This window comes from Carassius auratus, chromosome 12 (genome assembly GCF_003368295.1).
Source record: "Carassius auratus strain Wakin chromosome 12, ASM336829v1, whole genome shotgun sequence".
Taxonomy (NCBI): Eukaryota; Metazoa; Chordata; class Actinopteri; order Cypriniformes; family Cyprinidae; genus Carassius; species Carassius auratus.
The window spans coordinates 10766028-10781640 of NC_039254.1; the positions used below are offsets into that span (position 1 = coordinate 10766028).

The following is a 15613-nucleotide window of genomic DNA, read 5'->3' on the forward strand; positions in this document are numbered from 1 at the left end:
ATATATATATATATATATATATATATATATATGTATGTACATATATATATATGTGTGTGTGTGTGTGTGTGTAAAGACCTCTAACACTAGCTTGCTCTATTCTTTTTTTTAATTCTATCTGTTTTCTTTTTATTTATTATTTTATTTAAAATCCCATGATACGTGTACTGTGTTAACCTAACTGAGACTTGTTATAGCACTTATATATCATTGCTTCCACTGTCCTCATTTGTAAGTTGCTTTGGATAAAAGCGTCTGCTAAATGAATAAAAGTAAATGTAATTTTTCAAGCCAATACTGGAATCTGTAAAACACAAACTCTGTTCCTTCTTGGCGTGTTATAACTATTGAAAATATTATTATGAAATACTATTTCTATATTTACTTAATTTAATACTGCCTTCCATTCTAGTATCACACCTTAATTCCATGAAATTGGTTTTGAGCCAAAGATCTTGTGATTTCTTAGTTCATTCACATGAATTCTCAAAGCATAGACTAATCAATGATCTAAATATCCTTAGAAAATCCTTTTAAAACTACTCACTTTCTGTAAGTTTTAAGTCTTAGCTTTGAAAGACTAGTGCATTCACTAAAAATGAACAGTTTAAAGTGCAACAAATCAGATAAAAACTAATAAAAAGAACACCAATAATTAATCGCACACTAAAAAATTACCCTAACAACATAACAAATGCAGTTTACAAATAAATCAATCAAATTTGTGTTGTGGTTGAAAAAGGCATTTTTATGTTTAAAGCAGATTAAATCAGTAGAGGGCAGTATATCACTTTTAATTATTCTATAAGGATTAATTGAAACAACTTTACATGAAATAAGAGGTGGGGGTTGTCTTAGCAAACGACCTAAAATTTAAACTACTTTTTATATATTATATACCTCTATTTAAGTTTGGAAGGATATGTTGTAAATTCCATCCAAATGTCTCCAAATATCAGGAAACAAACACTGCGGTATCCTTCAAGGAATTAAGAAGGTTGGACACATTTTTGCCTAATCTTCCTCATGTGAATTTTGCTGACTAATACTTTCTAAAGTCGCATGATTAAGTAATCCACAGAGAGCCCTATATGAATATCAAAGTATCTGAGCACTCTAAGGAGATGAAAAGCATATGTTGCTAGAATCCAACCACGCATGAGCTTCACTGATTGTAAAGGTCAGTAGTTAACACTGTGGCTTACAGGGGGATTTTAAAGAACAACAAGCCTTTGTCACAGGACATGCACCCATGTCACCTGACTAGGTTTCATGAAGGATGAAGGAAGACCCACTCACATGACAATCAACGCTATCTACTTTCTTAGAACTACTTGTAGACAAACTCTTTTTTTTCCCCTTATTGTTTACTATAATATAGCTAAATATAATGTCAGGGCGTTTTTTAAGATTATTTTTCATTACACTCACAAATATATATATATATAGCTTTAAATTATTATTATTATTATTATTAAGATTATTCTTTCTTTTAATCGGCAACGCTTCTTCATGCAATTGCTCGTTTTTCTGGTTATATAATCGCCCTACATTAGGCTACTACATATCAAAACACGTTATGCAAGTTACTATCCATTCCCGCGAGTTTGCTTTTATGTTGTCAGCACAGACACTTAACGTCTTCATTTGTTTATATATTTTCACTTGAGCCACCAGCTGAGTCCTGAGGCTGTCGTCCAGAGCAGACTACAGTTTGGGGACTGGATGAAGCCCGAATCGTTAACGAGGCGTTCTTTCGAATCGGATCTCTTTTATGGAGCTGAACCGATTCACAAATATCGCCTTAACGATTCATTTATCGAACTGAACAGATCCAGGAGGAAATTGTTCGGACATGCCCGATTCGCGGTAGTAAACCGAAAGGAGAAGATAACCAGAATGAGAAGACACGAATTTTAAAAGTGTACTGAGAATTTAATGAGGCAAAAAGTAAGTTACTTTAATTCGGAAATGCTAAAATTAATTTAAAACGAATCTTAAGTATGTTTTTGTGCAACATTGTATGTCCTCATTGTTTTATCAACATACGAAAGAGTTTTAGTTTTAATAAATATCACTGTACCACGTGGGAACCTTTTTAGCTAAGAAATGAAATATAGTTTTAGTAGGTATTGGCCTAATTTCAATGCAAGTTATGATTAAAGTGCTTTTATGCACATAAAGGCTGAACACACTGAAATTAGATATGATATTACATTAAGCAAAATATGTTCACCTATTTATAATTATTTATAACGCTTTTAAACTGCAAAACGTGCCTATATTCGGCTTTATTGTTCGGAAAGTTTCAGAAATATATCAGGATATCAGGGACCACCTATGGTCGTAAATATGTAAAATAACGTCTGAATCATATTTGAACCGATTCTCTGAAACTAACTGTTCAAACGAATTGATTCAGACATCACATCACTAGCTGGAATTCGAGCGGGGAAGTGACGCGTTCTTCCAAAGTCTTTCCCCATCCGCATCCGCCGGAACACAGAACTTTGCGCAATTGGAGTCCCTTGATGTCAGTCAACTGCAGCTTTGCCACCAGCACCTCTCCTGATTCTCTTCTCTGCTGCACTTGGCGACCATAACGGCCGTTAGGGAAAGAAATGCCAACGGGATGAGGGGATCGTAAGGCTATGTAAATACAAAATGTAAAATGTTTACGACACATTGACGTGCAGTTTGCTTTTCGATGATCGCAGTTATGGTTCCAATCGAATCCCGTCCGTGTGTTTTATCCGCCACCGTCTCTAGCCTCGGGAAAATGTACCCGACAATTCTTGATTGCATTTTTTTCACAAACAAAAGAAGACACACGAAAAACCAATAAAAGAGCACGACAGAAGGATCGGTGAGTTTATCTCCCCGTGTGTTGTGAATGCCCATCGATTATTTCATGTTATGGCAAATGTTCGATGTCTTTTAACTAGTTTTTTTTTCAGTCGGCCCCCTTTCTGATTGTCCGAAACCGGTTCAACTAAAGCAACCAAGAGACATGTATAGAAACACTTAAAATGACGTACATTGAGTTATTCAGCAAATACTTAGATTGGTGATCATCCACAAATATAATGTATGCTATTCAGTGGTTCTAATAGCAGGCAAAGTGTGGTGACAATCATGAGGATATCCCAAAAAATACCGCTATTTCCTTTCCTGGATTGACTGCTATACCTGCCTCACTGTTAATGCAAAGGCCTACACTAGTCTATTTAGCAAAGTTTACGTCATGTCAATAAATAAGTAATAGGTTTATTTATTTTTTACTGACATAAATTTAGGCACTTGGCAAAGAAAAGTTATTATCTTTATCTGAGGTTTATTAATTGACAAATTTGGGCACATGTAAAGAAAATGTAATCTCTTTATCCAAAGTTTATTAGCCATATACACATGACTGCTTATGAAATGACATAACATGTCAAAGAATAAAAATGCTTGGCTATAGAGTAAATCCAACCAAGTTCAGTTCTGTGTGATAAACTTTTCATCTTTAAGGTTTTTTTTTTGCTTATTTCTTACATTTCACATTTTCTTCAAATTGCACACCAGAATAGATTTTTTAAAATATATATGAATTTTAAGCTGCGAGCATACATTTTTAATCAGCTTCACATTATAACTTTAAGGACAATTTATTGCTGTTATGTGGGCCACTTTTATTTTATTTTTTATACATATGTGACCCGCGAGCACAAAACCAGTCATAAGTAGCACAGGTATATTTGTAGCAATAGCCAACAAAACATTGCATGGGTCAAAGTTATCGATTTTTCTTTTATGCCAAAAATAATTTGGATATTAAGTAAAGATCATGTTCCATGAAGATCCCATAAATCTCTCAACTTAATTTATGATTAGTAATATGCATGGCTAAGAATTTTTTATTTTTTTATTTGCACCCTCAGATTCCAGATTTTCAAATGGCTGTATCTCAGCCAAATATTGTCCTATCCTAACAAACAAAATAAAACATTTTTGGTAACACTTTAGAATAAGGTTCCATTAGTTAATGTTAGTTAATGTATTAATTAACATGAACAAACAATGAATAATACATTTATTACTGTATTTATTCATCTTCGTTAATGTAAGTTAATGAAAATACAGTTATTCATTGTTAGTTCATGGTAATTCACAGTGCATTAACTAATGTTAACAAGCACAACCTTTGATTTAAATAATGCATTAGTAAATGTTGAAATTAACATGAACTAAGACTTATAAATGCTGTAGAAGGATTGTTCTTGCTTAGTTCATGTTAACGAAAGTAGTTAACTAACATTAACTAATGGAACCTTATTCTAAAGTGTTACCACATTTTTTTATTCTGTTTTCAGATGATATATAAAATCTCAATTTCAAAACATTGACTGACCCTTATTGACTGGTTTTGTGGTCCAGTGTCATAAAAAAAACTTGGATACTATAATTAAATCTGGTCATTCTGAATCTGAACAATTTTGACCAATACTTGTGAAATGAATTTGTGAAATTAAATAGGAAAGAATCCATAAATAATCCCAAAATATCATAAAACAATCACCACTAGAACTTGTTTTTGAGACAGATATGTGAGGTCACAGTGTCTGCAGGGAAACAAAACCCATACTGAATCTGTTAATAAAAAAAATTAGAAAATATTTTATGAAATATGTCAAATGTTAGATAAAATGTTTTTGTAACTTCCGAGAGGCAATTTGCCTCAAACCTTGTTTAGTTTGTTTGAATTTGCAAAAAGTGCACTGATCCAAGTGCTATCAGGTGGGAAATGTTACTCAATATAGGTTTAATGCCTATCTATATGTCCTAAATATAGGGGGTTATGACTCATTGCTGCATAAGATATACAGTGGTGTAACTTCAGTAGGCCCATAAAACCTCCTTAACACCACAGCTTTACAATGGACTTTTCCCCAAAAAGTGTGGTTTGTGGAGTTTGAGGATGCCTAGGAATATTTTCTATTTCTGGAGACCTCCCACAGTGCTTAAGTGGGTTTGTTCAGAAAACAAATTAGCTTTTGAAATATTACCTGCTAGTTCAGGGTATCACAGATACATTCTTTTGACACGCAAGACAATTAACAGAGAGTAAGAGGCTCTAAACTCCTGCTGGCATATTTCTGCGTGCAGAGGTTAAGGCCTGTCCAGATATTTTAGTTGTCTTGAGCAGGGCTTAGACATTGCAGCAGACGTTTCCTAGAAAGCTGCTTCACTACATTAAGTACATCAGTAATACTGTACAGGGAGGCCACATTAACTAACATGAACTAACGAGCAGTATGTTTTTTTTTTTTTTTTACAACATTTATTAATTATAGTTAGTGTTAAAAATGTTTAGTGAATTATCTATTGCTTACAGATATCTTTTTAAATAAATGTTTGGTAAATGTTGAAATTAACATATGATTAATAAATGCTGAACTAATATAGTTAATGTTAGCAACTGAAACCTTATTGTAAAGTGGTAATATCTGGGTTTAACTTCTTAGTGGCCAGGTTGTATGATTCAAATTAGTCTCAAATATCAATGCTAATAAGATTTGTTTATTGGATATTTTATTAAAGAAATTACAGGCTCCATGTGTCTTAAATTTATACTGCACCCTTAAAAACAAAGGTTCTGAAAGGAGATTTTTACAGTGATGCCATAGAAGAACCATTGGTGAACTGTTCTTTAAAAAAAAAGTTTATCTTTTGGACCCCAAAAATTTTAAATAATAGCATACATAATGCTGTTAAGTTTTATATTAAAACAAAAACAAAAAATGTCATGGTATTACGTGGATCATAATTGTGTGATCATGTGTTAATTACAAAAAAAAAGCTTGCTCCTTGCGTTTAAAAGGACTAGTGTATAGTTGAACAAAGATGCCACTTTTTCTTAGAACAGCTATAGTATAACACACCATTGCTGAGGCTAGGTCTGTCTTATCTGTTGTGCAAGGAAGTACATCCCACCCTGTCTGTCTGCTTTTCCAGGGCATGGATGTGTTATGGTCAACTATATGTACGACTCTACCACTGAGTGTACTCCTATTTTACTTCTTATAATACAGATGTTTTTATCATCAGAGAAGGGCATATTCTACATCAGGTAGTTTCTGCAGTTACTGAAGGCGTATGCGGTTGACAGGGCCTCTTTCTTAATCTCATGTGGTGCTCAGACTTTTATCAAAAGAGTTCAGGCACGACCAGCAGGCGAGATCTGTCGAGAACCGGAGCTGAATTTTGGTGTGAATGTTTATTTTAAATGACTCTGTAGATTGTGAGAGTCTGTCCGGCATGAGAACGAGGCGGACTGTTCCGGACTGCTTCCTCTTCTGGCGCTTAGGTGCTAGAGATGTCTGGTGTAGAATTTGGCTGCAGTATCAGGTGAAGGGGGGCGAGACCTGGGGGGACAGAGGGGGCTGTGCCCACGCTACCAGGAAGCTGCAACTCTGGGCAAGACTTGTTAGTGTTCTTGGTAGCAGAAACCCAAGCTGAGCAGAGAATAGCATAGTATTTAACGGGCTAGTGTTTTGTGATCTGGTGCCAGGATTCATCCACAGACAGTTCTGTTGCATCTTGTCAATGGTAGAACAAGGGGAATACAAGAACAGATCTACTTATCCATTACTATACTCAAACTGGTTAAAGCAAAAACCAAAGTCATGGAGTGCAGAGTTATGAGGGTTTAAATTGGTAAGTACAGAAGTATCAAGTATTGCTAATATTTAATATACATGTATGTGTACGTGTGCGTGTTCTCAAAATGCCATTGGAAAAGCATAAATAATGGGGTAAATGTAGGATTTGAAAATGCCATTCTTAGTATTTGAACTCATCTCATTGCACTATATTTCTGCAGTATGCATTTGCTAAAAAAGCTTGAATGTAAATGTTGGTAGGAAAAATTTCTTAAGGTGGGTATGACTCAAGTATTTGGTGATTCTGATATAATAGGATGTATTCTTGCAGTCGAATCTGTAATGTAATTTTATTTGTAGTAATGTGTTTTCTTGTAGTAATGTACAATATACCAGCACATATCTGTATTTAATTAAATACAGAAATTCTGAAATTCTAACGATTTATAACTACGTTACTCTTAAGTATTTTAAATATTATATATAAAAATATTACAGAAATTAATGGTTATGACGTTTTAAGAAAAGGACTGAAAGCATATTTTTTTCATATTAAGTGAGATATTTAAGATTTTGGATTTCCAGGTTGCTAATCAAGTAATTCAATTTGTTATGCTGATCATGTGAACTCCTTTGTACAGACAGTCAGATGTTCTTCCACTGAAGCACAAGATGCTCTTTGGAACAATCTCAAATCATGCTGAGGAACATGATCATCAGGTTTGACACAGACTTCTGGAGTTCATGCAGCTTGAGTACTGCTGTCATTGAAGTAATAGGTGTACAAACCAAGACAAAATCTGCAAATAAGAATCAATTTCACTTTGTTACCCATAGACCCTGTGTAGACTAGTTCTTTATTCCATTCCTGATATTATAATATAAGGACTATAATGTGTTGTATTAACTATATAAGTATTGTAATATAATTATATACGTAAGGATATGGATATATTGGTTTAACTATATCATCATCTCAATCCTGAATGGCAAATTCTGGAGTTATTTGTAGTGTCTGTTTAGGTATGATTTCCACTTGAGAAAGGGGCATTGCCTTTGCCAGTACGCTGTCTCAACCCATTTTTGAGCCAAATATTTTAAAGGTCACATTTTTGGTGTTTTTTTTTAAGCTTTGATTGTGTTTACAGTGTGCAATATAACATGTGTTCATGTTTCGCATGTATAAAAACACTGTTTTTTCACACAATTCTCTGTATACTGCTGTTTTCACTGTCATAAAAACGGGCTGATGTCTTCCTTGTTCTATAAAGTCCCTCCTTTATAAATACGTAACAAGTTCTGATTGTGCCAGCAGTTCCGGTGTTGTGATTCGACACCAGCTGAGCGCACGCTGCCCTCCTGGAAACGTGATTGGGCTAGGTTTGGAGTAGTTTTGAGAAGCAAATGGGCAGGATTTGTTTTGAAAACCTGGCAATCCTGATCTGAACGCACATGCTGGAGATGTAATTCTAATCACAGAACGCCTTTACTGACGAGATGCGCATGAAAATCGCATTTGATTTTTTGCACAGCCCTACCATCTAGTTAACAAAGCTAAACAGCATTGCCCTTAATGTAATTAGTTAAACGCACCAATTTAAATAACAAAATACACTTACCTTTTGTGGTCCATTAATAACGCCTTCTCCAGACAAGGGAACTGCTCCATCTTTCAAGAATAATCTTTGTGCGAATCCGACATTAAACTGATTGAGAATGAGGAAGCTGTCCTCAGCAAAATGTGCTGCACATAGTTTTACATGTGGATTATAATTTTCGAGAACCAAGTTAAACATAAATTGTAACCATTGATCTCGAAGTACAGCGTCCCTGGGAAGGCCAAACAAAGGTGATTGGACTCCAAGATGAAAATAACGTTTCGGCGACAAACACAAACGCAACTCTTCCTCTTCACCCTGAGAGTGCAACAAGACCACGCCCCCCTTTTTGTGTATTCCTGTGGCCGGAGGTTAGTCAAAAAATGGTTCTGGTGACGTCATTACTCCAGGAACTGTGATGTTGTCTAAACTGGTCGTTTGATGTAGGCAAATTCTGTTACATCAAATATCTCGCTTGGCATTGAACTTTGAGCTTTAGAATTTTAAAGATATTATTTATACTCTTAACAACAACATTACACCCTAACTAAAGTTTGAAACATGGGATCACGAAGAACGGGACCTTTAAATAGTTTTGTTTGTTCTTGGGGGAGCAGTTCTATCTCTTAGCCACACAAGGGAGCCCCACAGCCAAATATGAGCCTCCCCTGTGTCACTTGCACAGTAAAAGAATAAGAAAATGATAAGATACATTTGACAAAACAGCTGGATTCATTACATCATGTATGTGTTATAGGTTATTGCCAAGATTACCATTGCATAGAATATATACACATCCTTCTAAGACATATTTACAATTCATTTACATGAAAACCCCTAAGGTATAGCATTGCATGATTAAAGGGTGTACTCTAGTTTTGGCCTTTTGACCTTGGGTGTTCAAAAGACAGTATATTGAAAATCTCCACAGTTGGTGTATGTTGGGAAGGTGTTGACTTCAAGTGATAGACTTGGCCTTTGAGACCAGAGTGCACTAGGAAGTTAATGTACATTCACTCTGTTGTGCCTCCCAACCACATTTGCCTAGGCTAGCTAGGTTATATAATATCAATTTGCCACAGTTTTAGTCATTTCAGTAGTGCTAACGTTGGTCGTGCAATACTTTTTGCGCAACAGTCTTGTTTCAGTATGTATTGCAACTTTTCTGATTAAGAATCTAGGCAAAAAACAAATGACCCTTGGCTTCATATTTAGCACAAAGTTTCACAGAATACATCTTAATGAACTCTTTGACCCTTTTTCATGAACCCTTCTGACCACCCTGCACCACAATTTCACATATGTAGTACAAGCTCATTCTGGAAGTGTAGCAAGTTTCTCAGTTTGGGGGAAAGGTTAGGCTTGTTGGCCTCTGTGCACATTATTGCCATAGCTGCACTGCCAGATCTGAACTTTGATTTATGGTCATCCTTGCTCTCAGACTGGCTTTGACAGGGTAACCAGAGGAAAGATGGGCAGAAAAGACAAAAGGGAGTTCATAAGATTTTGCTTTATGTCCACTCAACGTACTGACATTGAGCAGCAGGTTCTGCCAAAATGTCACCATGTCCAATATTTAGAAACATGAATGGAGGTGAAGGTTTAAAAGTACAGGGGTATTATGACTTGCTGTCCTTAAATCTTGTAACTCATCCAGTTAAAAGAAAATGTAAATTCTCAATTAAAGTTGAGATGCCTCTCCATTTAGCGACTGTGATCACATTTTATTACTTTTACTGCATTTACAGTCGGCTAACCTGATGAACACTAGCACAAAGATTAGTCCACCATGATATTAAAGCAACAAAATATCTCTCTCTCGGTTCAGGAGTTGGAATTTGGAAGTTTGGTTTGGATGAGTTTGGACAAGACTGGGCTCGAGTCTCAAGTCCAAGACCATATTTTCAGGAGCATTTGAACTGGACCCTTACTCAAATAAGCTGTTCTCTTCTAGACGTAGAAAATATAGCCTTGTATAATTTTAACTAGACAGTTTTACAGAATTGTCTTCACCTCCCATTCCTAATCAATATCACAATCCATTCTGATACAAGTCATAAGTTGGTTCCAACTGTGATTTGTAGGACAATTACAGTAGACATGTAGCCTAGCAGCTTCTAAAAAAACATGACACCTATCCTTTTCCTCTCCACTATCTGAGAGAAGGGGAATAATGCACTGTAGCTCTTTCTCCCAACTGACCTACATTCTGTTGTTCTTTTTATCAGGAGACTTGATGAACTATCATTAATTATTTATGGCAGTTTCTCTCTCTAGTTCAGGCTTCTCTTGTTGTGACATATTTTACATTAAATAATTTAAAGTCCTAGTTTTTGATAGCAAATTAATGCAATGACATGCTTTGATTAGTTATTTTGTGGGGGCTTTTTATACTATGTTATTGGTTTTATTACTATTTATTTATTAAAACATTTTGCAACTCACTTATCTTTGCATAGAAAGATATGCTCTTGGGTTATACAGTTTGCTTTATGTGTTCATAGGTGGAAAGTTTATCATGTGAAATGATGGGTTAGCCATAGTACATGTGCTCAATAAAAATAAAAAAAGCTAGTTTTTCTGAGTTCTTGAGCTCATGCTTCATCTGGAGGCTATCACTCTAATTTTTGCAGACTCACGTTTGGCCTTTTCTGACTTTTTGGTCTGCTCCATAATGGTGTTACTTGTGAATAACTGCCAGTTAACAGTTACTTAGCCCAAACACAGATTCATGCTTATGTTTGGGAAGAGTGCATAAGCTTTTTCAAGTTAAGATAGTATTTTCAGAGATCATGCAAAATCTTTCAGTTCATGAGATGCTTAGTGCTCTGCTATGGCGGGTCAGAAAAAGACAGGCCTAGACCAGCATTGTAACTCAGCCCACGGCAGCATGTTGACTGGGAGCAGTTCCATGAGTTCATTTTTAGCGCTGGCCTTGAGTCTCAGTTAGTCTGCCTGGCAACACTTTAATCACTTAGGCCCTGTTTACACCTGGTATTAACATCCCTCTTGGGTGATGCAATCCTTAGTGGTCAGTCGAGAAAGATTGCCGTATTCACCTGAAATTAACATGATGGTCTCCTGTGGCCACTTATGATTGCATCATGTATTGAATGATTATCACTCCCTGTTGATAAATCATAAAAATATGATCACTTTCCAGTAGCAATGTTTTTTTTTTTTTTTTTTTTTTTTTTTTTTTTGAGTATGTTATTGTCTTATTTCAATGTTAATTGACGTTCAATTGTGCTAGATCTGTAACTGTGTGAGTTAACATTAATTCACTATCATAGCCATTATGCAATTATTTAAGGAACTTATGTTTTTTATGCTGTTTTAAAATGGTCTTTTTATATATATATTGGTAAGTCTTTTATATGTTGGACTCATTTAAATTAAAGGTTTCTTAAAAAAATACTGATTTGGCTGGCAGAGTATAAATATGTTTAAGGAATTGATTGTTCAGGTTATTTATGGATGGCTTAACAAGTTACTACACAAGCAAAGTGGTCAAATGTGTTTCTGACTTCCTCTGAACGTGGAAGAAACAGTTTTGAAGATCAACACTTATATTTAAAATTATTAACTTGTGATTGGATAACCCAAGATAGACTTATAAATGGACCTTAGTCAACCCATATGCACACACCAATGTCTGTGCTTCCTCTGTTTTTTTCGTACTTATAACTAAATGGTTTTCATCTCATTGGGATTTGTCATCATGTACTAATAGAAGGCTGACTTTTTGTTCCAGATCCAGGTGCCCCCGCCTCATGGAGAAGGTTGGCAAGGTGTGGAGCAACCTTAAGAGGGGATGCCAATCTTTGCTCCACACAGATGGGGGTTCTCGAATTGAAACGCCACCACCACAGCTTCAACCACAAAGAGAGACAGTCTGCAAGAGTGTGGACAAGGCCCAGGGAGACATCACACTGGAGGCTGCTAGTCCCTCTAGTAGTGTGGAGGCACTCCCTCTGGTGGCATGGAGGACCGGTGGGAGTGTGACACGACAGGGCCATAACTGTGTAGTGGATGTACCCCAGATACTGGAGATCACAGTAGAGCAGGATACCGAAGATGCTCGTGTTCCTATGGGTGCCCGCAGAGACTCTTACACACGTCATGCACCTTGGAGTGGAAAGAAGAGACACTCATGTTCCACTAAGGCTCAGAGTTCTCTGGAGACCACTGATCGGCGATCAGGCCGGTCTCGTCGCAGACATGGGACTGGTAGCAGCCATGAGGAGCTGGAGTCAGGGGGAACACGCTCTCTACGACAGCAGATTCATGATACAGTGGGCCTGTGCCTCCCACTGCGCTCATCCTCTCGGAACAGTCACCTTCCACCACCCAAACGTAAGATACAAATCACAGAGCTGATGCTGGAGACATGCCCCTTCGCACCAGGATCAGACCTTGCCCGAAAATGGCACCTCATTAAACAGCACACAGCACCAGTCCCAGTGTCACCAGTAGATTCATCCTCAGGTGCTTGCGGTGCTATCTGTGCATCGCCAGAAGATGAGGAGGAGCGTTTGAGAGAGAGGAGACGACTCAGCATCGAGGAGGGTGTTGACCCACCTCCAGATGCCCAAATCCACACAGTGGAGGCTGCCACAGCCCCTCTTGTTTCCCTTTATAAACTGGGACCTAAGTTGGCCCCTGGAATTGGTGAGGCCCTAGGCGATAGCCGGGGGGCAACAGCAGCTAGCTGTGATTCTGAGGACGACGATACCACCACTCTTTGCTTGCAAGCTCGCAGGCCCAAGCAGCGACATGCTTCGGCAGAGGGCCACCTGAGCAGCAAGCAACAGGGGCCTTGGAAGGTACACACTCAGATTGACTACATCCACTGCTTGGTTCCAGATCTGCTACAGATCACAGCACTTTCCTGCTACTGGGGTGTGATGGACCGTTATGAGGCTGAAGCGCTGCTGGATGGTCGGCCCGAGGGAACCTTTCTCCTGCGAGACTCGGCTCAGGAAGACTACCTATTTTCCGTTAGCTTCCGCCGCTATGGCCGTTCACTGCACGCACGCATTGAGCAGTGGAATCACAACTTCAGCTTTGATGCACACGACCCTTGCGTGTTCCATGCAGCCACCGTCACGGCACTCTTGGAACACTACAAGGACCCTAGCGCTTGCATGTTCTTTGAGCCATTGCTCACTGTGCCTCTGCACCGGACCTTCCCATTTGGCCTGCAAAGTCTGGCTCGATCAGCCATTTGTAATGGGATCACCTATGATGGCATCGGGGCACTGCCACTGCCCCCTGCTCTGCAGGATCACCTCAGGGAGTATCACTATAAGCAGAGGGTGCGCGTACGCTGGCTTGAGAAGGAGCCAGTCAAGGCCAAGTGAGGCAGGGCAGATACTTCTCAGCTCTCCAATAGGAGTAGTCCGTTCAGCACTTTGCAGAGGTGGAGGAATTACAGTTCTTTTTTTTGGTGGGGAGGGGGGAGAGTGGGGGTTAAGGGGTTGAAAGGAGGGACCTTAAACTGAAACCTATATAAGCTTCTATCATTTTTTGTTATCACTCTAACAAACAAAGAAATCACATATACATTGGCTCTCCAGTGTGCACATTTCACTACAGCTTCTGGACTCTGGACTTTGAAGAAGCAGCAGAGGTCTTAGTCTCCTTTTTCCTTTCCCTCAGTTCCCATGGCTGTGGGGGAATCTGCAGATACATATATTTTCATGCCCCTCCACTCTTTCACTGCTCGACTATGTGGTTTATATCCTTTCCATTTTATTTGTGTTGTACCATTCACCTGTTCTTAATTCCCTTGCATTAAATATGCATTGTTAATGTTTATTCAAAGTAACATTGCGGACAAATTTTGAAGGGAGGGGAAATGAAGGGTGATGTTAAAATATTGCTTTTCCAGGTTCTTTCATCATCCTTAGCTTTCATGGTGCTCTGTCAGTGGTTCCTATGGTAACATCCTGCGCTCATTCCGTTGTTAAAGGAGGAGGCGTTCTAGAGCAGGACACAGAAAGGCTTTCACCTTGCCTAATTGAGAACGTGATGGAGATTTCCAAGATGGATTGACCTTACACTGTGTGTCCAGACAGCTTTTGGGAATGCGTTGCAGTGGAGAGAAGGGTTCTATGCTGTTCTGCTTCCAGGAAGCTATAAGGATGATGTGCACAACGTGACACGGTGTGATGTGAGAGTGCTTGGTTTTCAAAAAACATTACTCACACTCTTCGTTCTGTTGCTGTCAATGTTTTGTAATCATTAATTCCTACCACTAATTGCACAGGGAGGGTTGACTTATTCTGTTTCGTCTTTTTTTGTTGTTGTTTTGAATGGTCTATCAGAGACCTGGAAATAGGGCGCTGGTTGAGAGCACTTTAACTTAACTGTGCTTATGTAAGTTGGTGAAGCAGAGGCAATACATAAACCTGCTACAGTGGGACCATTGTTTTTTGGCATAAACATCCTCCTATATAGATATAAACAGTCTACTTTTACTTTGTCTAGCCCATATTGTTCTGTTTTGAGGTGACCCCATCAGTGCCATTGGATTTGGGATGATTTAATAATTGATTATTTGGATAATTCACCCAAAAAGGAAAATTCTCTCATTGATTCCGCAACCTTAAAGACCTCTGTTCATCTTCAGAGCACCGATAAAGATTTTATTTAATGAAACCCAAGAGCTTTCCGACCCTACATAGACCGCAACAAAAACCACTTTCAAGACCCAGAAAGGTAACAAGGACATCATTAAAATAGTCCATGTGACATCAGTGGTTCAACCATAACTTTATTAAACTGCAAGAATATTTGTGTGCAAAGAAAACAAAAACAATGACTTTACTCCACAATTTCTTCTTATCCATGTCAGTCTTTGACGTGCATTCACAAGAGTTCACCATGACGCATGTGGTGCTGCTGACGCATAAAATTGATTCTCGTAGCTTCATTAACATTCAGGTTGATGATGTCACATGCATTATTTTAAACATTGTCCCTACTACCTTTCTGGGCCTTGTGTTGTGTTACTGTCTATGCAGGGTCAGAAAGCTCTCAGATTTCATCCAAAAATATCTTTATTTGTGTTCTGAAGATGAACAAAGGTCTTACAGGTTTGAAATGACATGAGGGTGAGTAATTAATGACAGAATTATTTTTTTTTATAGTTGAACTATCCCTTTAACTCTGTAGTACATTAAGTAGATTTTTTTTTTTTTTTTAAGGAAGAGTATAATCACATTATTGGCCCCTAAGCCAAGACCAGCTTCTTTTTCACTTTAGAATCAGCCATATCCGCACTCAAATTTCTTTGACTAAAATGAGGGATTTCAAATACCACGGTTGTTTTTGATGAATGCTGGAAAAAGGAAAAGACAGATTTCT

At 37.8% G+C, this 15613-nt stretch overlaps 1 protein-coding gene across 3 annotated transcripts; it reads left to right on the forward strand.

The window, feature by feature from the left end:
• The first annotated feature begins 1824 nt into the window (after positions 1-1824).
• Positions 1825-15318, forward strand: LOC113111821 (suppressor of cytokine signaling 5-like). 3 transcript variants are annotated; one of them, XM_026276922.1, is made up of 2 exons: positions 1825-1950; positions 11997-15318. In XM_026276922.1, the coding sequence occupies exon 2, from the start codon at positions 12016-12018 to the stop codon at positions 13603-13605; it is 1590 nt and encodes a 529-aa protein (XP_026132707.1). In that variant the 5' UTR covers positions 1825-1950; positions 11997-12015; the 3' UTR covers positions 13606-15318. The 3 variants fall into 3 exon arrangements, with proteins under 3 accessions (XP_026132707.1, XP_026132706.1, XP_026132708.1); XM_026276921.1 differs by lacking the exon at positions 1825-1950 and adding an exon at positions 2460-2866; XM_026276923.1 differs by lacking the exon at positions 1825-1950 and adding an exon at positions 5996-6699.
• The last annotated feature ends 295 nt before the right edge of the window (positions 15319-15613 follow it).

Bases quoted from the DNA above. Each gene is read 5' to 3' on its own strand.
- LOC113111821 (XM_026276922.1), top strand. From the start codon at position 12,016: ATGGAGAAGGTTGGCAAGGTGTGGAGCAACCTTAAGAGGGGATGCCAA.